We start from the raw sequence: 24,841 nt of genomic DNA on the forward strand, positions 1-24,841 counted from the left end.
TCGTCCAATTCTAGGAGGGTCAGCGAGCAAATCCACGCCGTGCCCAGTTCTGGGGTTGGTGAAAGGCGGGATTTCTTCGTTCGGCGCGGTGCCCCGGAATCTAGTGTAGAAAGTCTCCGGTTTTCCCGTGAAGTGTGGGATCTTCCGCAGGTCTCCGTATCTCTAGGCCTTAGTTTTCTCATCAGAAAAATAGGCCCTGCCTCCTCCAGAGGGTTAGGAAGAACCAAAGTGAGCTGTGGCCAGATAAAGGTGTTTGGTATGTTCTGCCCCCCTTATGGCAGGGTGCCATGGTTTGGAGTTACAGAACCTGAGGACCAGAGAATAATAAACCCTTGAAACGTGCATCAACTGATAAACAAAATGAGGTATATCCATAAGAAGGAATTAAGTACATGCTACAATATGGATGAACCTTCGAAACAGTATGCTAAGCAAGAAGCTAAACACAAAAGGCCACGTGCTGTATGATTACATTTTATGTGAAATGTTCAGCATAGACAAACCCACAGACACGAAAAGTACATTAATGGTTGATAGGGGATGGGGTGAGGAATTGGAAGTGACCGCTAACAGGTGGGGAGCTTCTTTTTGGAATGGAAAAAAGAAATGGAAACTTTTCCATTTCTGGATGGCTGTACATTGTAAATGTACTAAAACCACTGAATTGTACACTTTAAAATGGTTAAATGGTGGCTTTTAGCTCAATTTTTAAAAAGTTAAAAAGAAACACCTGAGCACTTATCCTTTGCTGAGACAAGCTATCTTTGTGACGCTCCCAACCTGAGATGGTTGCCATGGGTCACATTCATACAGCACTCTTGCAAGCCAGGTACCATTTTAGCACTACATGTCTGAACTTCATAATCACAATCACCGTGTGAGGTAGACACCATTATCCCTTTTTTTTTTTTTTTTTTTTTGAGACGGAGTCTTGCTCTGTCGCCCAGGCTGGAGTGCAGTGACACAATCTCGGCTCACTGCAAGCTCTGCCTCTCAGGTTCATGCCATTCTCCTGCCTCAGCCTTCCGAGTAGCTAGGACTACAGGCACCCACCACCACCCCCGACTAATTTTTTTGTATTTTTAGTAGAGACGGGGTTTCACTGTGTTAGCCAGGATGGTCTTGATCTCCTGACCTCGTGATCCGCCTGCCTCGGCCTCCCAAAGTGCCGGGATTACAGGTGTGAGTCACCGTGTCCGGCCCACTATCCCATTTTTACAAGACAAGTTAACAGGTACAGAGGTCAGGCAACCTTACCTGCAATAAAGGGGAAAAGCCAGGCCTAGAGCCTGAGCAACCTGGCTGTCCTGAGCTCCCCTAGCGCAGAGCTCACCTCCTGCATTCACATGGGCCCACACTCCCCATGGAGACGCTAGGGGAAAGGATGTGACCACCAGCCCTACCACGAAGCCACATCTGATGCCCTGAGCTTGGTGAGCCCGCCCCACCCTCCAGCCCCAGCTGGGCCCAAGGTTTCAGAGGCCCCTCGCTATCCTTACCTGCCATATCTGGCTGTCTTGTCCCTACTCCTTACCCCTTTTGTTCCCTTCCATTATTAGGTGCCCTTTTTTCTCTCTCTGAGAGCCTGTACAGAACTTATCTTTGTGCCCCTCCCCACCACAGGGCTTCACACTTTGTGAATGCTACTTGGATGTTTGTCAAATGAAAATGTGATGGTAAATTATAAAGTGGATGTTTGCCGTGGGGAGAGGGAGGTGTGGCCAGTTTTCCTGTTCTCTGGTCAAAATTCATCCTTCTAAAAACTGACACTTACTACTCACTAAAGTGGAAACAACCAACTACCTCTGCATCACACTGCAGCCTGATTCGGTTCACACCGCCCTACAACAAAGCCAGTTTCCTCAACAACTCATTTTTCATTTATTCAATCAATTTAATTTTCAAATTATATCTTAAAATGGTAGTTGGTAATTAAGACTTAATAACTAGTTTTTTCCCTTTTTTTCTAATAGTAAATGCTTTGGTATTTGAACAATAACAGTACTTGTATAAAAATGGCGTAAGACTATTTTTTTTGAGACAGGGTCTTGCTGTGTCATCCAGGCTGGAGTGCAATGGTGTGATCATAGCTCACCGCAACCTCAATCTCCTGGGCTCAAGGGATCCTCCCACCTCAGCCTTCTGAGTAGCTGGGACCACAAGTGTGTGCCACCATGCCGAACTAATTTTTAAAATTATTTGTAGAGATGGAGTCTTATTATCTGGTTGCCCAGTCTGGTTTTGAACTCCTGGGCTCAAGCAGTTCTCCTGCCTCAGCCTCTCAAAGTGCTAGGATTACAGATGTAAGCCACTGTGCCTGGCCAAATGGTATAAACTCCAAATGGAAGATGAGAAATGAGTTTTCACAAAGGGACCAAGGTAACAGAGTGAGTGAGCTGAGAAGGAGCAGCAGACAGATATTCACATTAGGTTACCAAATGGATGCTGAGGTGCAATCTACAATTCCTAAGGGACAGTGTGGAGCTGTCAACAATACACAATGCCAGAGGAATCTTATTTGACTTTGGGGTTAGCTTTTTTTTTTTTAAATATGTATTTTTTGAGACAGGGTCTTTCTCTGTCATCCAAACTGGAGTGCAGTGGCATGATCACAGCTCACTGAAGCCTTGAGCTCCTGGGCCCTCATGAGCTCAAATGATCCTCCTGCCTCAGCCTTCTGAGATTATAGGCGTGCACCACCACATCTGGCCAATAAAAATATTTAGTGGGCCCCTAGCTTTAGCAAGGTTGATAGAAATTTGCTTTGTATTATTGATAGTTTAGATGTATTTTTTATCTTCTGATTATATTTCATTTTTGGAAAAGCCATACACTTTTTTTGGATTGTTGTCAAATAATAATTTATTTAAAAATAATCTCAAAATATGTTCAAACACATTCAGTAGCAAAGATCCACCATTGGCACACACATTAAGAAAGCACACACACTGGGCTCCTAATTGGGCTAATTAAAATCTATATGGCTGGAAAGGTGGTTGGTTGTACTTAATGAAGCTTTTTTGAAGTGCAAAGCTATGCATAACAGATGAGCTTGAAAACTGCAGAGTTTAAGACAGACTTAATTTTTCATGATTTTCCCAAAGCCAGTCATGGTATTTATTTAATTTGTGGTCTTCAGGGTGCACCTGGAAGAAATACAACACACAAAGAGGCAGAGACCTTAATGTAACTTAGTCAGAAATATATTTTTTAAAATTGGCTTTTTAAATGTTTGCTAGGGGATAGTACATTATGATACTATACCTAAAAGTTATAACTTTTAACCTCATGGGATTCATGAATATTTTAAGTTATACCTTATATTAAGGTAATCACATACAGTTTACAAAGTACTGTCCAAATGACTACTCACCATGACTTGGAGTGTGGGGTGGTGATGACATGAGTCAAGTATTAATACCTCACTTTCCAGAAGGAGGTTCTAGACCGAGAGGTTAAATGGATTCTCAGGGCTGGGCATGGTGGCTCATGCCTGTAATCCCAGCACTTTGGGAGGCCGAGGCAGGTGGATCACAAAGTCAGGAGATCAAGACCATCCTGGCTAACATGGTGAAACCCCGTCTCTACTAAAAATACAAAAAAATTAGCCAGGCATGGTGGCAGGCGCCTGTAGTCCCAGCTACTCGGGAGGCTGAGGCAGGAGAATAGCGTGAACCTGGGAGGCAGAGTTTGCAGTGAGCCGAGATTGCGCCACTGCACTCCAGCCTGGGCGACACAGTGAGACTCCGTCTCAGAAAAAAAAAAAAAAAAAAAAAAAAAAAAAATGGATTCTCAGGTCACAATGGATTGCTCTGATGAAGTAGGGATAGGACCGTGGTCCTTCAGTTCAGGCCTGGCCAGACCTACTGGCTGAATGCATGAAGGTGAGTCGCAAGCTGAGTGGGCAGTGTGAGTCTCAAGCTGAGTGGGCACCCATCAGGTGCCAGGATACCATCAGCATGCCAAGGGCTGGGCATATTCAACAGGGCTAAAGCAGGACCCAGTCACCACGAAAGTAGCCTGAGACCACTAAGAGAAACCCAATAAGTATACATTGCAGACCCAAACCTTCCTGCTTTCCTGTAGTGGTGTACTCTTGACAGGAGGAAAACCATGGCAGGCTTAGAGATAGTACACAAATGGGGAATGACTGGAAGAGGGCCAGAGGTGACAAACCACTGGAGATGAGTCAGAGGCCACACCTCTGGACTGGTCTTTGTGGACTTGGGAGTGCCCACCCCAAAACCTGCATGCCACCCACTTCCCCACAGCCAGGAACAAAATTGTTTGTGACTATAATAGCATTTGTGTCCAATAAATAGTCTTAACCATAATGGTAGACTTATTTTGCCCCAGAGACCAAATGTGCTGAATTATGGATGGGAGTGGGCCTCACCTGCTTCCACTCATTGACACAAAAAATTCGGTAAGAGTCGTTGCCATATTTACCAATCCCATGAAGCTCAATCGGATACTTCCACTGCTTTGTCAGGTATTCATCTGAAGAATACAACATCCCACACATCAGGTCAGCTTCTAAAGACACCCTCCCAAAATGTGTGGTGATGGGGCAGGATGGAGAGAACAGAAGAAAGGGACAGGAAAGGCTCTTTCCTGGCAACCCCAGTTGTGACTGCCCTTCTTTCTGAATTCGTGTAGCACCCATATCATTTGCCAAATCCTAACCACTCTTTTGTGCTGTGCTAATGTGACAGAGGTCATGTCCCTGAGGTCAAGAATTGGGCTTTCTGCTTCACTGACTTCTTCCCCTAATTCTGCCCACATGCCTGACCCAGTGATGGGCAAAGATTTATTGTTTAGGTCACTGGGAGGCTGTGGTTTGGGGAAAGTGGACTTTTTAAAATGCGTTGGGTGCTTGAGCTGAAAAACCTCCATTAATATAGTATCTGAGGACATTAAAGTTTAAGGTGTGGCTCTCTTAAATAAGCACAATGTATTATGTTTTTCCTTTGGGTATATAGGAAAATACCTGAGAACTTGACAATGGTTTTTGCCCGAAGATCGTAGAGACCAAGAGGTTTAAGAAGTTCTGATACATCTCTCCAGTCTGCGGTTCTTGCTACCTCAGCTGAAGGATACTTCTCCAGAAACTTCCAAAGCACAGGTATTGCCATTTTACCTGAGAAGTAAAAGTAACTGAATGATTACAAGACTCTAGATAGGCTGATTTCATGTTCAAGTAGTTTCTCATCTAGAAGTCTCATCCAGAGGGTTTTTTTTTTTTTTTTTAAACCACTGGTGAGAAGCCATTATCTGAACCAGCAACCACTTTCAGAATCAAATGCCAACACTGCTAATATATTGGGTTAATAGTCCAAATTATGCTGAAAACTAGCCTTGCATGATTAGCTTTTAAATGATCAGATCAGCAGATAATGAGAGTAGAGGCATATAGAACACAAGGTACATTCAGTGAAAAAGATACTTTTAAACACACACGAAAGAGGGTGGAGAAACATTAACTAATTTTCATTGATGATCAAAATGAATTTGGAAGTAGAAAATAAATAAAATCTACCCCTTTATTCTAAAAGGTTTGTTGGATGTCATCTAGTCTAATTTCCTTGTAGGTGAAGAGTTTAAGGGTGAAGGGAGAATGCCTTATCCCAGGTGACACACTCAAAATGGACTGTGATACTAGGCCTTAATTCAGTGCTTTCTCCTTACCACACTGTCTGTAAGACAAAGATGATAATAATCCCCAAACCTGAGGTCCGATTGAGAAATATAGTAGCGATGAGAAGCTTCCATGGATCGTGAAAAAGTGTTTCTTGAATGAGATTAAAAGGTGACCGAGGAGGTGTCCACTTCTTAAAGGCTTTACGTCGTGGGGGGCTAGGAGCTAAACAAACATACTACATCAGAATTGAAAACTCAAAATAGAATTAGAATTTGCTGTTCTGATTGGGCAAGGGATACCTTCTTTGTTATACTTGCTGGAAAAATACAGGCTTGTTTTCCTTCTTTCTATCTGTGTTCGTGGGATGATATCTTCTGAAAAGGAAAAGTGAACACTTTATCAAGTCTATGGTTTAGCTTAAAGCAATATTCAGGGATGCAAATAATATCAACACTATCACAAAGCATGCCAGCTACTATTCTAAGCCCTTTACATAAATTACCCAATTAATCCAACTAATGACCCATGAACTTGGTACTATTTTTATCTCCACTTTACAGATATGGACATTGAGGCACAGAGAAGCTAAGTAACTTGCTCAAGATCACACGGATACTAAGTGTCAGAGCTAAAATTCACATCCAGACAGTCTGGCTCCTGAGTCCTCACCTTTAACCACTCTGTGATACTAGTTCTTTATGACTTATGTTCAGAGTTTATAGTATTGAAAAATTAAAGGCAGTATGGAATATTTTAAATTACAATGCATTTGTATAATGTGGTCATTAAAATATTTTTTAGACTATTGTGAATACTTTCCCATTAACTTCTAAATGAAAAAAGCAAAAGTCTACATATAATCCCAATTTTATAAAAAAGGGGAAACATATATAAATAAAAATACAGAGGTTAAGAATGAAATAAGCCAAAATGATATAACAGTTGTTGCCAAGTGCTAATTTTTCTTTTCTTCTTTACTTTTCTATATTTTCCAAAATTTCTGCAGTGAACTTACTTTTACGCCTACCAAAAAAAGGGATACAGACAAAACAGAATATACAGACAAAACAGTCTGCAGAAAAACCTACAATTTGAACCCTTGAGCACCTGAGACAACTACCTATCAAGAACCTCTATCTACTGGGAACCCGTATAATCAGACTTCTCAAATTTCTAAAATCTCATGTAATACTCCTTAGCCATACCCTCGCAATTTGAATATCAGTTAATAATACCTTGCATTTGTATAGCATCTTTTTCACTTCTCATTTTATAATATTTTTGATGTGAAAAACAGGACTAGTCAGGGTGGTTACCTCTATTTTACAGATGAAGAAACTAAAGCTTTGAAATTAAGCAATCATCCCAAAATGATATTGGGATTGACTATAAACTGGAACAAGTATCCAGGTCTCCAGATAACTAGTTTTTTTGCTATTTCAGTTTGAGTAGGTAAAGCCCAGTAGAGAGTTAAAAAAAAAAAAAAAAAAAGAACAAAGGAAACTGTTCTGACTGCTCTGATTTGACAACTTTTTCTGTGGGGTCCTATGAATAATTACTAACCAATCTCCTTTATGCCAAGTTTACTTGGCAATTTCTAGCTAAGCCAATGGGAGTCTTCACTATTTCTTTTTTTTTTTTTTTTTGCCTTAAATATTTTATTTGAAATTGACACACAAATGCATACTAATTTGCCAGTTCTTTAAGGCAGAGCTGCATCAGGACCTCTTGACTGTGAGAAACAAGTTATTTTTTGTTTTTTTGGAGACACTTTTGCTCTCGTTGCCCAGGTTGGAGTGCAACAGCTTGCTCTCGGCTCACTGCAACCTCCACCTTCTGGGTTCAAGTGATTCTCTTGCTTCGCCCCCATGAGTAGCTGGGAATACAGGCGTGTGCAAGTACGCCCAGCTAATTTTGTATTTTTAGTAGAGACGGGGTGCCTCCATGTTGGTCAGGCTGGTTTTGAACTCCTGACCTCAGGTGATCTGCCTGCCTCGGCCTCCCGAAGCGCTGGGATGATTTGAGACGGAGTCTTGCTCTGTCACCCAGGCTGGAGTGCTGTGGCGGGATCTCAGCTCACTGCAAGCTCCGCCTCCTGGGTTCCCGCCATTCTCCTGCCTCAGCCTCCCGGGTAGCTGGGACTACAGGCGCCGCCACCTCGCCCGGCTAGTTTTTTGTATTTTTTAGTAGAGACGGGGTTTCACCATGTTAGCCAGGATGGTCTCGATCTCCTGACCTCGTGATCCGCCCGTCTCGGCCTCCCAAAGTGCTGGGATTACAGGCTTGAGCCACCGCGCCCGGCCTAGTCTTCACTATTTCATGGGACACCTAGGAACCTAAGAGTTCTTCATCTCATATTGAGAACTACACTCTTATCATAAAAAAAGTTTTTAATATTTGCCCATTTTGCTAGCAACAAATCTACATAAACCTCAAAGCTTTCATCAAGAAGCTCAGTGTTTAGGACACAGACTTGAAGAATTCTTATGATGTTCCTAGGTGTATATGGCCATCTTGTGCTAAAGGCAGAGAAACTCCAGGCACAGAAAAGACATACAATCATGGGTAGAACTGGGAACAAGAATCGTATCTATTCTCCTGCTTCACAAATTTGTCCAGGCTGTTTCCCCACAGGAGTTTAAGTAAAATTATTATTCTTTAAAGGAGTTATTCATTACACCATAATAGCATAATGAATAACTAATACAGGGCTGCTCAAAAGGTCTCCTTTTTATCTCTTATTCACTGAGGGAATAAAGACAAAACTGCTAAGTTCTGAATTCTGTATTAAGAGCATATTACAAATAATAGATGAACTATGTGATTATACTTTTGAATTATTTAGAGCTCTAAAGCATTTTAGAGAAGCATTACATTATAATAGAAGATAAAAACAATTATGATATATACAAAATTAAATTGGAAGTCACATCTAGTAGTAAGTATCAGGAGGGGTGTGAAGAGAAGACACCAACTATTCTCCACCCATTTATGTATATATGAAGTCTTCCCAGCCGGGCGCGGTGGCTCACGCCTGTAATCCCAGCACTCTGGGAGGCCGAGACGGGAGGATCACAAGGTCAGATCGAGACCATCCTGGCTAACATGGTGAAACCCCGTCTCTACTAAAAATACAAAAAATTAGCCAGGCGTGGTGGTGGGTACCTGTAGTCCCAGCTACTTGGGAGGCTGAGGCGGGAGAATGGCATGAACCTGGGAGGTAGAGCTTGCAGTGAGCCGAGATTGTGCCACTGCACTCCAGCCTGGGCAACAGAGCAAGACTCCGTCTCAAAAAAAAAAAAAAAGAAGTCTTCCCTAAATTTTTCACAAGTGAAGGCTTTTAATTGTCCTTCAAGTTTTAAGATTACTGGCTGGAAAGAGGATGGGAAGAAGGGAAAGCCCTGCTGAGAAGGAGAGTCCCAGGTGCTGCACCAGGGAGAGACAATGGCAGCTGTTAACAGTAGTACTCTCCTTTGCCATGGCATCATGACAGCAGTCAGCTGATTTTCTCTCTGCCATAGGAAACTGCTTGAATATCAGTTAGATAAGTATTAGGATCAACTGGTAGGGATGTATCTCATATTTGGCCCTATTTCTTGGCTCTATTTTCACATCTTAACCATGTACAGGCACGAATACAAGATGCAGGATTATAAATTTCTCATCACATAATGTTTAATAGTGCTTGAAAGCACTGGATAGCTTGAAATATTTTCTCACCAGTAAAGTCTTTCTTGGTTGGTGAGCAGTTGTCCATTTCAGAGCCACGTTTTAAAATGTCAGTATGCAAATGTTCCTTCCTTTCCGCAACTTCTTCTACTTTTGTTCCAGTTTCTTCAGTTTCTAAAAAGGTATCCTCATACTTCTCATTGTGTTCTGCATCTCTGGCTGAACATAATTTGTTTATGATGCCGGAAGTTTTTTGTTCAAAACAAAAATTTGATCCTGAACTCAACGATCTTTCTTTTACAAGACTCTTTTGTTCCCTGGTCACACTGAGGGTCTCACCACATGCTCCAGCATCCAAAATGCAGACAGTTCCATCAAGCTGACTTTCTTGTGCAACAGGCTCACTTTCAGCATCTGCTTTATTACATACAGATTCTCTTTTGCTATCACTTTGAACGAAACCTGAACTGCTCTTCCTACATCCTTTTTTAGTTTTCTTAATTGGGATTCCTTTCAAAATAGTCACCTTTCCTTTGGGCTTTCTAACCTTTCTGAAGTTAACATCATCAACACCCTCATCTTCTTTCAAAAGCAAATGAGTGGAAGTAAAGTTAGAGAGTCCTCTGCTATCCGGCAACTCTGAACTACTACTTGGTGGCATAAACACATCCTTTTTGCACTTGCTTCGGGTCCTGAGGTTCCGGTTTGAATTGTTACTTTGGTTTTGTAGATGGGATGTCAGGGCTGCCATGCTGCAGTCTTTATATCTTGACTTGGTACCCCTTTTAGAAAGTACAGTAAAATCAAAATCTTCTGGCTTAAGAGAAGTCTCTCCATTTTTGTGAAGATAATTAGCAAGTGAACTTTTGGATCTGAACTTCAGTCCTTGTGGGCTAGAAAATGATATTAAAGGAAACTTACTGCTAGTAAATAGAAGGGACTTTTAAAAGAATTGGACCACATTTCAGATTTCTAATTAATTTCCAAATGTTGCCATGGGCATCTGTCATTTAAAAATGAAAAAGAGTGATAAATGGCACTTTTAAATGGTTTGTTTCCTCTATGACAATATAAAATAAATTTATAAATATAACTTAAATGCAACCTACCCGTTAACCATTCACAGTAGGAGGGACAAAATGTATGTAATTTCCCCCAAATCACTTGATGTAATTAATAGCAACATTGAAAGAATAGAATCTGCAATGGTTTTATGATAAAAATATAAAGAAGCCAAGATTCCTGCTATGCTCCCACTACCTGACCAGACAAAATTATTTTGCTTTACTGTCTTTACCATCTTACATGCTTACCTGATAAAGTACACATCAAATCTTCCTGCTGTCTTCCCAAATAACCTTTGCTTCACAACTCTTTCCCATCCACACGGGACAGACTTATGGCATTCTGTCCCTGCAGTACCACCAAACTGAGCAGAAGCGATGGGTTCTAGTAGCAGGGGATTACATTCACTGCTTCTTTTTATCATCATTTGTTCCTCATCTTCTTCCACTCTTTCCAATTCCACAGCAACATCTTCTTTGCTGGAAAAACAAAGTCTAAGTGATTAACTTATTTAAAATTTATCTTCCACTGCCTACTCAGTTTTAATCCATGATAATGCGGGAACCACATAGATTATCCATATTAAAATGGGGGAGACTAAAGTCAGTATGGACCGGTCTTGTGCTATGGGAGTATTTTCCTGTCTTCCAAAAGCTTCCCATATCCTCTAGCACAGGTTAAAAAGTGTTGGCAATCTCTGCACAACAAAAAGGTCAAGCTAGAAACTTTTCCGATTAATCACTGAGTAGGGCTATTGTAAAGATTTCTGGGGGCACTTAGCATAAATTTAAGAATATGAACCAACAGCTGAGCTCTTAACCTGAGCTCTTAAGCATCAGAAAATGCTTAAATAAATCAGTGAGTTACACTCTCTTCTCTGCCAATAAATGAGGTAAAAGTTTTACATAATGTAAAATTTCTGGGAGAGTGTATCACTTTCATCAGATGTAGCCCTCCAGAAGGTAAATAATTTAATACAGAATTTTTGAATCTCCTTCATTCTTGATCCTCATGGTAACCTTGCAGGTACGATAAGATTAACTCTCGGCCGGGCGTGGTGGCTCAAGCCTGTAATCCCAGCACTTTGGGAGGCCGAGGTGGGTGGATCACGAGGTCAGGAGATCGAGACCATCCTGGCTAACATGGTGAAACCTCATCTCTACTAAAAAAATACAAAAAAATTAGCCAGGCGTGGTGGCAGTCGCCTGTAGTCCCAGCTACTCGGGAGGCTGGGGCAGGAGAATGGCGTAAACCCGGGAAGCGGAGCTTGCAGTGAGCCGAGATCGCACCACTGCACTCCAGCCTGGGCGACAGAGCGAGACTCCGCCTCAAAAAAAAAATTAAAAAAAGATTAACTCTCAATTTATTGATAAAAAATTGAGTGACAGAAAGGTTAAATTACTTGCAGAACAGACACCTGAACCTAAGTCTACCAAATCTTGGTCTAATACTTCTCCCCCATACTATTATTGAAAAAAGTTGGCAAGGCAAGGTGGCTCATGCCTATAATACCAGCACTTTGGGAGGAGGACGTGGGAAGATCACCTGACCCCAAGAGTTTGAGACCAGCCTGGGCAGCACAGTGAGATGCCTATCTTTACAAAAAATGAAAAAAAAAAAAAAAAAAAAAAAAGCAGCGGGGCGTGGTGGCGCATACTTGTGGGTCCCAGCTATTAAGCAGGCTGGGGGCAGGAGTATTGCTTGAGCCCGGCAGGTCAAGGCTTCAGGGAGCTACGATTGTGCCACTGCACTCCAGCCTGGGTGACAGAGTGAGACCCCATCTCAAAAAAACAAAAAAACAAACTAAACTAAAACTTCATCAATGTTCCAGTGTGTCTTCTATGATGAAAACATAATTCAAAAATTAAAAAAAGAAAAATTTCAGTAAAGTGTATCCTAATCACTAAACCACAGATTGTAAAAGGTGGATGGGTCTAGAGAGATCATTTAACCCAAGTTATTTTCTACAAATAGGGAAACTGCAAGAACTAGAATTAGAATCAAGGTTTTCTGATGTAAGTTGGGGTAAAATAATTTTGCGGAGCTGGGCGGATCTTATGAAATGATACTGTTTACAATTTTAGAGATAAAGATACTGAAGCCTGGTGAAATCAGCACAAACTATTAAGAGACTGGGGCTCAAATCCCAGCTCCGCCAGCTGTAAGTTTAGCAGCAAGTTACTTAACATCTCAAAGTCTCTGTAAAATACTTTCTGTAAAAAGAAGGTGATGCAGGCCGGGCGCGGTGGCTCACGCCTGTAATCCCAGCACTTTGGGAGGCCGAGACGGGCGGATCACAAGGTCAGGAGATCGAGACCATGGTGAAACCCCGTCTCTACTAAAAATACAAAAAATTAGCCGGGCGCGGTGGCGGGCGCCTGTAGTCCCAGCTACTCCGGAGGCTGAGGCAGGAGAATGGCGTGAACCCGGGAGGCGGAGCTTGCAGTGAGCCGAGATCGCGCCACTGCACTCCAGCCTGGGCGACAGAGCGAGACTCCGTCTCAAAAAAAAAAAAAAAAAAAAAAAAAAAAAAAAAAAAGAAGGTGATGCCTCTTTCAAAGTAGTTTTAGGATTAAATTTCGAAAAAAGTAGGTAAATCTTAACCTCCTATCACACACGTACTCAAATGACTTCCTAGGATGCTCCAACCCAAGGGGACCTCTTGCACAAAACCTCCCGGCTCCCCCTCAAGTCTCCCTAGTCATCTTGGATGAGGAAGTCGGGCGCACCCCAGGGCTGATCCCACAGGAAAAGCACCTGAGCTCCAGCCCCTAGTAACTAAACCCGTGGGCTTCGAGGTCTCTGCCGACCCTCTGTCTAAGGTTAGAAAGGCCCACACACCGTCCACTCTCCCGATCCCGTTTTACAGGCGGTGAAACTGAGGCCCAAAAGGGAACAGTAATTTACCTGAGGTCACTCGGCGGGTCTGGGACTAGGCGCTCACTAGAGGTGACGGTGGGGGCAGCTCCGCGGTCCCCCAGATTCAGACTCTCCAACCCAGTCGTGCCCATCGAGCAGGCTCCGGCTGCAGCAACTAGCCTAGCGCTGCGAAGCCCTAGGTGTGGGGCGGAGTAAGATGTGAAACCTCAGCTCACGGCGCCGGGCTGCAACCGAGGTCTGAATGTTGCGAAAGCGCCCCAGACGCCGCCGCTGCTTTTCGGCCGCCCCTGCTTTTCGGCCGCCCCCTCGGTTACAGCCGCCATTTCCACGCTTCACCAATCAAATCCATTGTCGAGGAAGGCGCACCGCCCCCACAAACCCCAACCAATCGCGCACGCTCTGGTTGCGCTGATGCCTTAGGGGCTCCAGTTCCACCCTAGCTTTTGCTGCTTTTCTCGCTTTGCTTTTCGGACATGCGCACTCGGAGGAAGGCGACCTCGCGCTCAGCTTACCGCGCATGTACGTTACCAGGGGTAACGCAAGTAGCCAAAGTGGCTTGTGGCGTGGCTATCGTTAGTGAGGCGGTTGCTGAGACAGACGCTGAGGCGGAGAGGAGGAGCCCGAGGCGTAAGGGAAGCCGCGATGAGGGCCGTGTTGACGTGGAGAGATAAAGCCGAGCACTGGTGAGAAGCCGGGCGGTCCGCGAAAAGCGGGAGGTCGAGTCCCCGCGGGGACTGCGCGAGCCACTGCAGCGTGTTTGAGGGTGGCAGCGAGCTTGGGTGGCAGCGAGCTTGCTGCCTGGGCCGAGGGCACTGAACCCCGGCCTGGGAGACTGCAGGGTCACCCTCCCGCCCCTTGGCGGTTGGCGAAGCTCCTGAGGGTTGGAGAGCGGCAAAGGGAGGTGCCGCTCCTGGAGGTAGTGGCCAGTGGAGGCAGCTCTTCCCTCACGGTCTGGCCTTGTCGCTGCCTTAGGTTCGTCTCACACCCACGACACAGCACGAAGCTGCTCAAGCTTCACAGTTCTTGCCACATACACATAGTACCTGTACTCTTGTTTACTTGACGTTTTTCTCTAAATTGTCTCATTTATTTTAATTATGATTTCACATTTTACAAGGAAACTTTATTACTCCATTTATGAAAACCAGTGTCACTTGCTCTAAGTGTTAAGATAAAACCAGCGTCGCTTGCTCTAAGTGTAAAAGTAAAACTTAAAGTGGGGAGAAACAAAACTGAAAAGGCTGTAGCTAGCTGTTGTTGCTAGGGAGCCTTTAAACCTGATGTCTCGTTTCTCTAAAACTGGAGATTGGCAGATATGATCAGAGAGGTGCTAAAAATGAGCATCAAACACAAGCTCTCCTAATTGGGAAGTTTGAAAAAGAATTGAAGGTGAATAACTTTGTCACCTTTTGATTCAGTTATTTAATGTCATATTCCATTGTTATTGGCTAAATCTATAACATAGACTGTGTTGTCATACATTTATTTATGGGATAGGTCTCGGCCTGACTTTGAAAATCATTCAGCATTGTTGTGAAGCCTCTGTTCTGGCCACTGGAGCAGGTTACTTGTCTTTGGTTCAGTCCTTTCTGAGATCTTTCTCTGTGTGAAGCATGTCCTCTCTCCTCATCTCACACGGAAATCCTGAACATCCTTCAAGGCTCACGTTGGAGACGGGTCACGTTGGAGACGGGTCCTCTCTTTTGTGTTCGGCACCAGTGGTAGCTGACACTATGTGCCAGGTGCTCGCTAAGCACTTCTTATCCTTCATCTCGTTGTCTCTGTTCACCACTTTCTGAGGTAGGTACTATAATTACCTCTATTTTATGTATGACGAAACTGAAGCACAGAGAGGGTGGGTAGTTTGTCAAGGTCACACAGTGAGGGGTGGAGCCAGCTTTCAAGCTCAGGTCTTCCTCACTCCAACTTCAATGCTCTCAGCCCCTACATTAATTTTTCCTTATGTTACAGAGGTGGCAAACTCAAATGTCTACAGGAGACAGGCAGGTAACATAAATGGGAGATGTTTATTTGCATCTTAAACACTAGGAATTGTATGTTTTCCTTAGGAATAGTCTTGTATTCTATACCCCATTTTCCTTGAAACACACAGCCCTATCAGTGAATCTTTCATTTGTACTTTTAATAGAGATTTGAGTTTTAAAAAATCATTTTATTTTTAACTTTATTATAAACGTACCTATAGCACAAGCTGATGATAGACAACTGAACATTTGACTTCAATGTCAGAGAGTAATAGAGTGTGGCAAGGAGTGTGGCAAACTGCAGAGCTCATGCTTGTCCTAAAAGGGGCAGCTGCTGCTCAGCTCCTGCCAATTACCACCATGCAAGAATATGGCCTAGTGTGCTCAGCTCTTCCTGTTTTCACCAGAAGCTAGGAATCTGGGTTTTTGTGTGAAATGGTCTAATTTTTAAATGTTAGCATCTACTCTGAAAAAAAACCAAAACACTGTGTGGGCCAAATAAAACATTTGCTGGCCAAATGCAGCCTGATTTGCTCTGTTTTCAACCCCAGCACAGAATTTCGTTTATTTCTCTCTTGTGGTACTTCCAAAGTCTGTTGAGTGTAAGAGTTAATTTTTTAAATCTGTTTATTTCAGAAGTCTAATAAACCCATTAAAGGCAATGGCTATGTCTTACTCGTTTCCAAATTATTCTAGAGCCTAGTGAGGTCAGTGGTTGTTGTTACTATGGATAGTAATAAAATACTAGATATATATAAAATGAAATGCTGTGGATAGATGTATTCGTACATGAATGAATAAGTGAGTGAATGAATGATAAATAAAGATTGGTTGTCTGGTTTTTGGCCCATTACAGATTTGAAACAACCTATTAGAATAAGGGATGTAGGGTTCTATAGACCATCAATCCTGATGGCTGCTAGATGTACTACCAGCTGATGGCCCAGAATGGAAACAAAACAAAAAACAAAAACAAAAACGAAATAAAACAAAAAAAGGTAGTAGAACTAAAAAAATCCTAGATGTCAAAGATTAGTCCTCCACATCCAAATCAGCCATTGTCTCCCAGTCTGCTCCTTTGCTTCTATTTTAACCTTCACATAGCAGCAGGAACTCTCTTTTTTTAAGACCTGCTGCTGTGATCCTGTTACTCTACTTCTCATAAACCTAGAGTGATTCCCAATTACTTTCCATGTCAAATTGTGCATTTTGCTAGAGGGTCCTCCTGACCCTCCTCCCCACTAGGCTTGCAGCATTTAAATTTATACTTTTAGGTTGAGCAGAAAACTCTATCCTTCCCAAATGCTCCCTTATTCTATGAACTCCCTAGTTTTCTCCCTGAAATGCACAGCTCCAGTTTCATCTCAACCAGGATGCCTTATTAGGCTATTCCAGTCAGGCTAGCATCTGCTATAACTCTCCATTGATGCCAGCTAGTATTTACTAAGTACTTGCTATAGGCAACATGTCTTTTTATGTGTTACCATGTTTAATCTCTACAACATGTGAGGTTGGAATTTTTTTTTTTTTTTTTTTTTTTTTTTTTTTTTTTTTGAGATGGAGTCTCGCTCTGTCGCCCAGGCTGGAGTGCAGTGGCCGGATCTCAGCTCACTGCAAGCTCCGCCTCCCGGGTTCACGCCATTCTCCTGCCTCAGCCTCCCGAGTAGCTGGGACTACAGGCGCCCGCCACCTCGCCCGGCTAGTTTTTTTGTATTTTTTTAGTAGAGACGGGGTTTCACCATGTTAGCCAGGATGGTCTCGATCTCCTGACCTCGTGATCCGCCCGTCTCGGCCTCCCAAAGTGCTGGGATTACAGGCTTGAGCCACCGCGCCCGGCCGGAATTTTTTATCTCATTTAAAGATGAAGAAATTGATATTTAATGAGGTGACATAACTTACCTAAGATTACAAAATGAGTAAGTGGGGCTGGGTCAGATTATGCAGGAGTTGGAGAAGCACTGTGGGACATCGGTTTACAGTGAGGTGGGTACAGGGTTGTCAGAGGACAATTTGCAGGATTCCTCTGTATCTCTGCAATAGAATCTGACAGTGTGTCTTCTGACAATGTATCTCTTTTATAAAAAGAGGCAGGTGGAGAGAGAACCATCCTACAGTAAGTAGAACAGACTGCCTGCAAATGAGTGAGCTCCCAGCCCTGGAGTGTTCAAGCAGGGGCTAGATGGCCATATATAAGGAATTCTTGCCCTGATGGGGCAGTTGGACTGCATGACAAGGTCTAGAGTCCTTTCCAATTCTGAGTTTCTGGTGATCTCATAATTATATTTATTACGTGTCTAGGACAGTGCCATGCAATGTGGGTCCACAAATATATAAAACATGGCCATTGCTCTCAAATTGCATATGACTATAATTAAAGGGGCAAGATATCTAACACAATGTAAAGAAGACTGTATAATTCAGAGCTAAACTGAAATGTACAGATTCTAAGTACATTAAGAGTTTAGATTGGGGCAAATCAGACGTATATGTTATATTTTAGGAAGGCCGATTTCAAGATATTCAGAGAAAATGAATTTTTATATCTAAGAGAAAGATAGTTCAGGCTTGGCTCAAATGAGACATTCAGAAACGATTTTGTGATAATTCAACCCAAAATGACCCTTATGAAGAAGAGGTCACACAGGAACCACTTTGATGAGCTCATATGTGTATAAGGCAGAAAGGAAGCCACATACCAAGGATGACTATAGATGAGGGTTGCAGATACTGCTCCAACATCTAATAATCCACCATAGCAATCCACAAGCGTCAGGTGCTTTACATAGACTGGCTTGTGCACCCAGTGAGTAGGAGGCTACTTCTCTATCCTTGTTTTGTAGGTGAGAATGAAAGTTCAAATAGGAGGTCAGCTTTTCTGGCCCCACGACCCCTCTACTTTTTATTCCACCATGCTGCTTCTCCTCAAAATATGAAATGTGCCAAGGCTCAGAGGAAGAAAGCATGAGAAACAAGGAAGACCCAGGTCTGTTACCACATAATGGTGAGGAAGCTGAAAAACTCAGGGTTTCAGTTTGCCCAGCTAGAAAGAGCGTGATAATCATCCGTGTTCCAGCTTCTTTATCAGCCAACTCTGTGACAAGGAGCAAACAACTTGCCTCTCTGTACTTTAGTTTTCTCATTGGTAAAATCGGGGCAGTGGTGCCTGTCCTGTCTACTACACTATGTTTTTGTAAGGATCAAATGAGATAATGTAAGTTTACACTTTTTTTTTTTTTTTTTTTTTGAGATGGAGTCTCGCTGTGTTCCCAGGCTAGAGTGCAGCAGTGCAATCTCAGCTCACTGCAACCTCCACCTCCCAGGTTCAAGCCATTCTCCTGCCTCAGCCTCTGGAGTAGCTGGGACTACAGGTGCGTGCCACCACACCCAGCTAATTTCTGTATTTTTAGTAGAGACAGGGTTTCACCATGTTGGCCAGGATGGTGTTGATCTCTTGACCTCATCATCCTCCCGCCTTAGCCTCCCAAAGTGCTAGGGCTGCAGGCGTGAGCCACCATGTCTGGCCAAGTTTACGCTCTTTAACAGTTCTTAAATATTGAATAACTGTGAAGAGTTTTTATTAAAAGAAGCATCAGGTCAACAGAGCCATACTAAAAGCTTTCTGAATTCTTCATGTAATGCCTTAAGTAGGTAATAATACCTTTTTTTGACATATGATAACAATGATAATGGCGGCCACATAGCATAATGATTAAAACATGGGCTTCAGAACCAGATTGCCTAGGTTTGAGGCCGGGTGCAGTGGCTCACACTTAAAATCCCAGCACTTTGGGAGGCTGAAGCAGATGGATCACTTGAGGTCAGGAGTTCGAGACCAGCTGGCCAACATGGTGAAACCCTGTCTCTACTAAAAATACAAAAATTACCTGGGTGTGGTGGCAGGCACCTGTCATCCCAGCTACTCAGGAGGCTAAGGCAGGAGTATAGATAGAAACTGGGAGGCAGAGGTTGCAGTGAGCCGAGATCTCGCCATTGCACTCCAGCCTGGGTGACAGAGCAAGAGTCCACCTCAAAAAAAACAAAAACAAAACAAAAACACAACAGATTGCCTTGGTTTGAATCCTGGCTCCACTTCCATTCAGTAGCTCTTTATTTTCAGGCAAGTTATTTAACTTCTCTGTGCCATAGTTTTCTCATCTGTGAAACAGGTATACAGTTGTTTTGAGGTTAACACAAGTTAATAATGTAGAGCATTTAAACTGTACCTGGCATACACAATAATAAATGTGTTCAATAAATGTTAGTCACTTCCTAATGTATGAAGGATAACAGATTTGACATACTTGGCAGTAATTCAAGGGAGCAGAAGGTAGCATAGCATGGTAGTTACAAGCACAGACTAGAGTCAGACCTGAGTTGACTCAGTAAGTATCTGTGGATTTATTGGCCCTCACTCTAAGGGAGGAGACCACCCCTGATATCATCTTATGCCCAATTTCTGCCTCCAAAGAAAGAAGAAGTAAAAACTAAAAGGCAGAAATGAAATCCACAGGCAGACAGTCTGCGCCGTACCCTGGGCCTGGTAGTTAAAGATCGACCCCTGACCTAATCGGTTATGTTATCTGTAGATTACAGACATTGTATAGAAATGCATTGTGAAAATCCCTATCTTGTTTTGTTCCAATCTAATTACTGGTGCATGCAGCCCCCAGTCACGTACCCCCTGCTTACTCAACCAATCACGACCCTCTCACATACACCCCCTTAAAGTTGTGAGCCCTTAAAAGGGACAGGAATTGCCCACTCGGGGAGCTTGGCTCTTGAGACAGAAGTCTTGCCGATACCCCCGGCCGAATAAACCCCTTCCTTCTTTAACTTGTTGTCTAAGGAGTTTTGTCTGCTGCCTGTCCTGCTATATTTTTTGGTTCCCTGACTGGAAAGCTAGGTGATTGGCAGATGGTCGAGGTAGCTCCTTGGGCGGCTTAAGCCTGCCCTGTGGAACATCCCTGCGGGGGACTCCAACCAGCCTGAGCGATGAGGATCCTGCATTTGCCCTGGTGGGACGCCTTGCCAGAGCAGTGTGTGGCAGGCCCCCGTGGAGGATCAACGCAGTGGCTGAACACCGGGAAGGAACGGGCCCTTGGAGTCTGGACATCTAAAACTTGGTAAGACTAGTGTTTGAAACTTGCCCACTCCTTTTGAGTGGAAGCATGGCCTGATCACCCACAGCGTGCCTTTATCGGCACTTTGGTTTTGGTTTTGACTTGGTTTGAATTGCTTGACAGGATTGGTCTTGGGAACTTGCCTACTCCATTTGAGTGGAAGCGTGGCCTGATCACCCACGGTGTGCCTGTACTGGCACTTTGGTTTTTGTTTTTGACTTGACTAGGATTGCTTGATACTTTGGTTTTGGTTTTGACCTTGCTTGGATTTCTGGATACTCTGATTTTGGTTTTGATTTTGGTTTGGTGCAAACTGTAAAAGTGTGTGTGTGCCCTTTTTATCCGTTCTTTGTTTTGTGGTGTGTGTGTGGTGTGAGCGTGGTGTTTTGTCTTGAAGCAGCGTAAGTCAGGCACAGATAAACCCACCCTACTAGGAACTATGTTGAAAATTTTCAAAAAAAGGATTTAAGAGAGACTATGGATATCGTGACACCAGGAAAATTTAAAACTTTGTGTAAGATAGACTGGCCAGTGTTAGAGGTAGGTTGGCTATTAGAAGGAAGCCTGGACACGTCCCTTGTTTCAAAGGTATGGCACAAGGTAACCTGTAACCTGTAAGCCAGAGAATCCAGACCAGCTGGTTTTTAACTTCCCTGCTTGCAACACACAGTGGTTGAGAGAACAGCAGCATAAACGGCTGGCAGAGGCAAGGAAAGAGCAGCAGAGAGAGAGAGAAAGGAAAGATACAGAGAGGACAAGAGGCAAAGAGAGAGAGAAAGACACAGAGAGGAAGAGACAGACAAAGAGGGAGTCAAGGAGAGAGAGAGAGAGAAAGAAAGAGAGAGGCAGAGAGAGAGGAGACAGAGGCAAAAGGAAAGTCAAAGAGAGACAGACAAAGTCAAAGAGAGAAAGAGAGAGATATACAAGTAGTTAAAAAAAAAAAGTGGGCTGGGCGCGGTGGCTCAAGCCTGTAATCCCAGTGGTCCAACGTTCTCTGGACCACTAAAGAGCAAGGGTGGACTGCCCCAACCGGTTTTTGTAATTTCCCTAAAACCATACATTCATTTTACTAGAGGATGATAGAAGTTAAAGACTTAAAACAGACTTTAGCAATTAAGACAGGATACCAAGATACAAATGCCTGGTTAAAATGGATCAAATATTCCATCTGCACGTTAAAAAAAAAAAAGCAATTGGCCGGGCACAGTGGCTTAAGCCTGTAATCCCAGCACTTTGGGAGGCCGAGACGGGCGGATCACGAGGTCAGGAGATCGAGACCATCCTGGCTAAAACGGTGAAACCCCGTCTCTACTAAAAAATACAAAAAACTAGCCGGGTGAGGTGGCGGGCGCCTGTAGTCCCAGCTACTCGGGAGGCTGAGGCAGGAGAATGGTGTAAACCCAGGAGGCAGAGCTTGCAGTGAGCTGAGATCCGGCCACTGCACTCCAGCCCGGGAGATAGAGCGAGACTCCGTCTCAAAAAAAAAAAAAAAAAAAAAAAAAAGTGTACCCTATTCCTTTAAAAGCCAAGGTAAATTTAAAACCTGTAATTGATAATTGAAGGTATTCTCCGTAACCCTATAGCACTACAATACCACTTTGTTGCCAGCGTAAACAAGGGCATATCCCAAAAGCACTGAGGCCTTCGTATCAAAAATCGTTAACCCAGTAACCCACGGATGGCCCAAATGCTTTCAATTTGTAGCGGCGACTGCTTTGCTAACAACAACAACAAAAGTAAAAAAAAAAAAAAATAACTTTTAGAGGACACCTCATTGTGAACACAACTCACCAGTTCAGAAGTATCCTAAGGAAAAAAAAGAGGAGGGGGCGAAATTTATATAAAAAGAGTATTATATGGTAAATTCTTATCCTGAAATAAATTAACTGGTTGTTTAAAGAAAGAAATATAAAAAATATAAATATAAATATTAAAAAAAAAAAAAGCAATTGTTATGCTTGTGCACGTGGCAGGCCAGAGGCCCAGATTGTCCCCCTTCCATGGAACTAAGGTGGTCCTCCAGTCGACCAGGCATAGGCTGCATGGTAGCTCTTTTCTAGGATTCTACAGCCTGGAGTAATACGTCATGCCAGACTTTCTCTCTGCTGTATGCTAAAGTCTGGCACCCTGCGGTTCAGCCCCTGAGGGCCATCCAGCTTCTGTCTCCCAACACTAAGTTCACTTCGTGTCTCTCACGACAGGGAAAAAACTTAGCATTCCTTAGAGACCTGAAGGGATGTGATGAGCTTAAGAATTTCAAGAGCTTATCAATCAGTCAGCCCTTGTTCATCCTTGAGTGGATGTGTGGTGGTATTGTGGTGGACATTTACTGGGCACTCTGCTGAATAACTGGAGTGGCACTTGTACTTTAGTCCAATTGGCTATCCCTTTCACCCTGGCATTTCATCAACCAGAAGGAAAAAAAATCAAACATCATAAAAGCGAGAGAAGCCCCTTAGGGATCTTTCAACCCTCATGTCTCTTTAGATGCAACTGGAGTCCCACGAGGAATACCAGATCAAGGTAAAGCTAGAAATCAAATAGCTGCAGGATTTAAGTCAATATTTTGGTGGGTGACAGTTAATAAAAATGTAGATTAGATAAAGTACATCTATTACAACCGACAGCAACAAGGTTTTCATGAGTTAAAAGAAAAACTCTTGTCGGCCGCAGCCCTGAGGCTACCTGACCTGACAAAACTGCCATTTTTAATCTTTCTGACACATAGAATGTAAAGAGTTTTGTTTGGAGTTTTAAGCCAGACTGTGGGACCCTGGCCAAGGCCAATGGCCTATCTCTCAAAACAACTAGACAGGGTTTCCAAAGTCTAGTCCCCAGGTCTAATGGCCTTAGCAACAATGGCCCTGTTAGCACAGGAAGCAGATAAACTAACCCTTAGACAAAACCTGAATATAAAGGCCCTCCACGCTGTGGTAACTTCAATAAATACCAAAGGACATCATTGGTTAACAAATGCTAGATTAACCAAGTACCAAAGCTTGCTATGTGAAAATCCCCACATAAGCATTGAAGTTTGTAACATCCTAAACCCCACCACAACCTTGCTCCTGGTATCAAAGAGCCCAATTGAACATAACTGTGTAGAGGTGTCAGACTCAGTTTATTCTAGCAGGCCCAACCTCTGAGACCATCCTTAAACATCAGTAGACTGTGAGCAATACGTGGATGGGAGCAGCTTCGCCAGCCCCTGCATAGTGACTCTGAAGAAGACGACAAGCCCTGCCCCAGTCACACCTGGAAGCTGACTGGTCCACGCACGGCCGAAGCATGAGGAAAGTCTTCGCGCGACTCATTTTCCTTAAAATTTGGACTTGTACAGTAAGGACTTCAACTGACCTTCCTCAGACTGAGAGCTGTTCCCAGTGTATACATCAAGTCACTGAGATAGGACAAAAGATTGCTACGGTCCTATTATTTTATGGTTATTATAAGTGTACTGGAACTCTAAAAAGAACTTGTTTGTATAATGTTATACTATACAAAACATGTAGCTCAGGAAATGACCAACCTGATGTGTGTTATGACCCATCTGAGCCTCCTGTGACCACAGTTTTTAAAATAAGATTAAGAACAGAAGACTGTTAGGGGCTCATAAACAATACGAATAAAGTGTTAGCCAAAACAGAAAAAAAAAGGGTGCCTAAACAAGTCACCTTAAAATTTGATGTCTGTGCTGTCATTAATAGTCATAAGTTAGGAATAAGGTGTAGTTCTCTTAATTAGAAAAGAGGCTATATGGCAGAAAATAAGTACATCTGTCATAAATTAGGACTGTGTGGAAATAAATGTAAATACTGGTCTTGTGTCATTTAGGCTACCTGGATTAAAAAAAAAAAAATGAGAAGGATCCAGTCCACCTTCAGAAAGGAAAAAATGACCCTTCCTGTTCTAAGGGACAATGTAAACCCTTAGAACTAGTAATAACCAATCCCCTTGATCCTCACTGGAAAAAAAGGGGAACATGGAACCCTAAAAATTGATGGATCTAGACTAGATTTTCAAGTAAATATCATGGTTTGAGGAAAAGTTTATAAACACTCTTCTGAGCCAGTATTTCAAACCTTCTATGATAAACTAAAAGTGCCAGTACCAGAAATTCCAGGAAAAGCAAGAAATTTGTTTTTGCAATTAGCCGAGCATGTAGCACAGTCTCTCAGTGTCACTTCATGTTATGTATGTGGAGGAACTGTAATAAGAGATCAATGGCCATAGGAAGCCTGAGAATTAGTACCTACAGACCCAGTTCCTGATGAATTCCCGGCTCAAAAGAATCACCCTGATAATTTCTAGGTCCTAAAAACCTCAATTATTGGACAACATTGCATAGCTAGAGAAGGAAAAGAATTCACTCACCCAGTAAGATGACTTAGTTGTCTGAGACAGAAACTGTACAATAGTACCACAAAAACAGTCACTTGTTGGAGTTCAAATCACACAGAGAGAAATCCATTTACTAAATT

At 43.0% G+C, this 24,841-nt stretch overlaps 2 protein-coding genes across 9 annotated transcripts in view; one reads left to right on the top strand and one right to left on the bottom strand.

Moving 5' to 3' along the window:
- Positions 1-197: 197 nt before the first annotated feature.
- On the bottom strand, positions 198-13,670 carry MBD4 (methyl-CpG binding domain 4, DNA glycosylase). 5 transcript variants are annotated; one of them, XM_030922759.1, is made up of 8 exons: positions 13,283-13,670; positions 10,624-10,854; positions 9,362-10,203; positions 5,941-6,015; positions 5,729-5,863; positions 4,991-5,140; positions 4,397-4,500; positions 198-307 (listed from the first exon to the last, which is right to left on the bottom strand). In XM_030922759.1, exons 1-8 carry the CDS (start codon positions 13,384-13,386, stop codon positions 299-301), a joined length of 1,650 nt encoding a protein of 549 aa, XP_030778619.1. In that variant the 5' UTR covers positions 13,387-13,670; the 3' UTR covers positions 198-298. The 5 variants fall into 5 exon arrangements, with proteins under 5 accessions (XP_030778619.1, XP_030782469.1, XP_010379806.1 ...); XM_030926609.1 differs by having other exon boundaries at positions 229-307; positions 4,450-4,500; XM_010381504.2 differs by lacking the exon at positions 198-307 and adding an exon at positions 2,835-3,146 and having other exon boundaries at positions 5,941-6,012.
- Positions 13,671-13,706: 36 nt separating this feature from the next.
- IFT122 (intraflagellar transport 122) overlaps positions 13,707-24,841 on the top strand; it is an 87,089-nt gene continuing 75,954 nt past the window's right edge. For all 4 annotated transcript variants that reach the window (XM_010381499.2, XM_030938791.1, XM_010381500.2 and 1 more), the window contains exon 1: positions 13,707-13,938. In XM_010381499.2, the coding sequence (XP_010379801.1) occupies positions 13,898-13,938 (41 nt within the window). In that variant the 5' untranslated portion in view covers positions 13,707-13,897. The remainder of the gene's footprint in view (positions 13,939-24,841) is intronic.

This window comes from Rhinopithecus roxellana, chromosome 1 (genome assembly GCF_007565055.1).
Source record: "Rhinopithecus roxellana isolate Shanxi Qingling chromosome 1, ASM756505v1, whole genome shotgun sequence".
NCBI classification, from domain to species: domain Eukaryota; kingdom Metazoa; phylum Chordata; class Mammalia; order Primates; family Cercopithecidae; genus Rhinopithecus; species Rhinopithecus roxellana.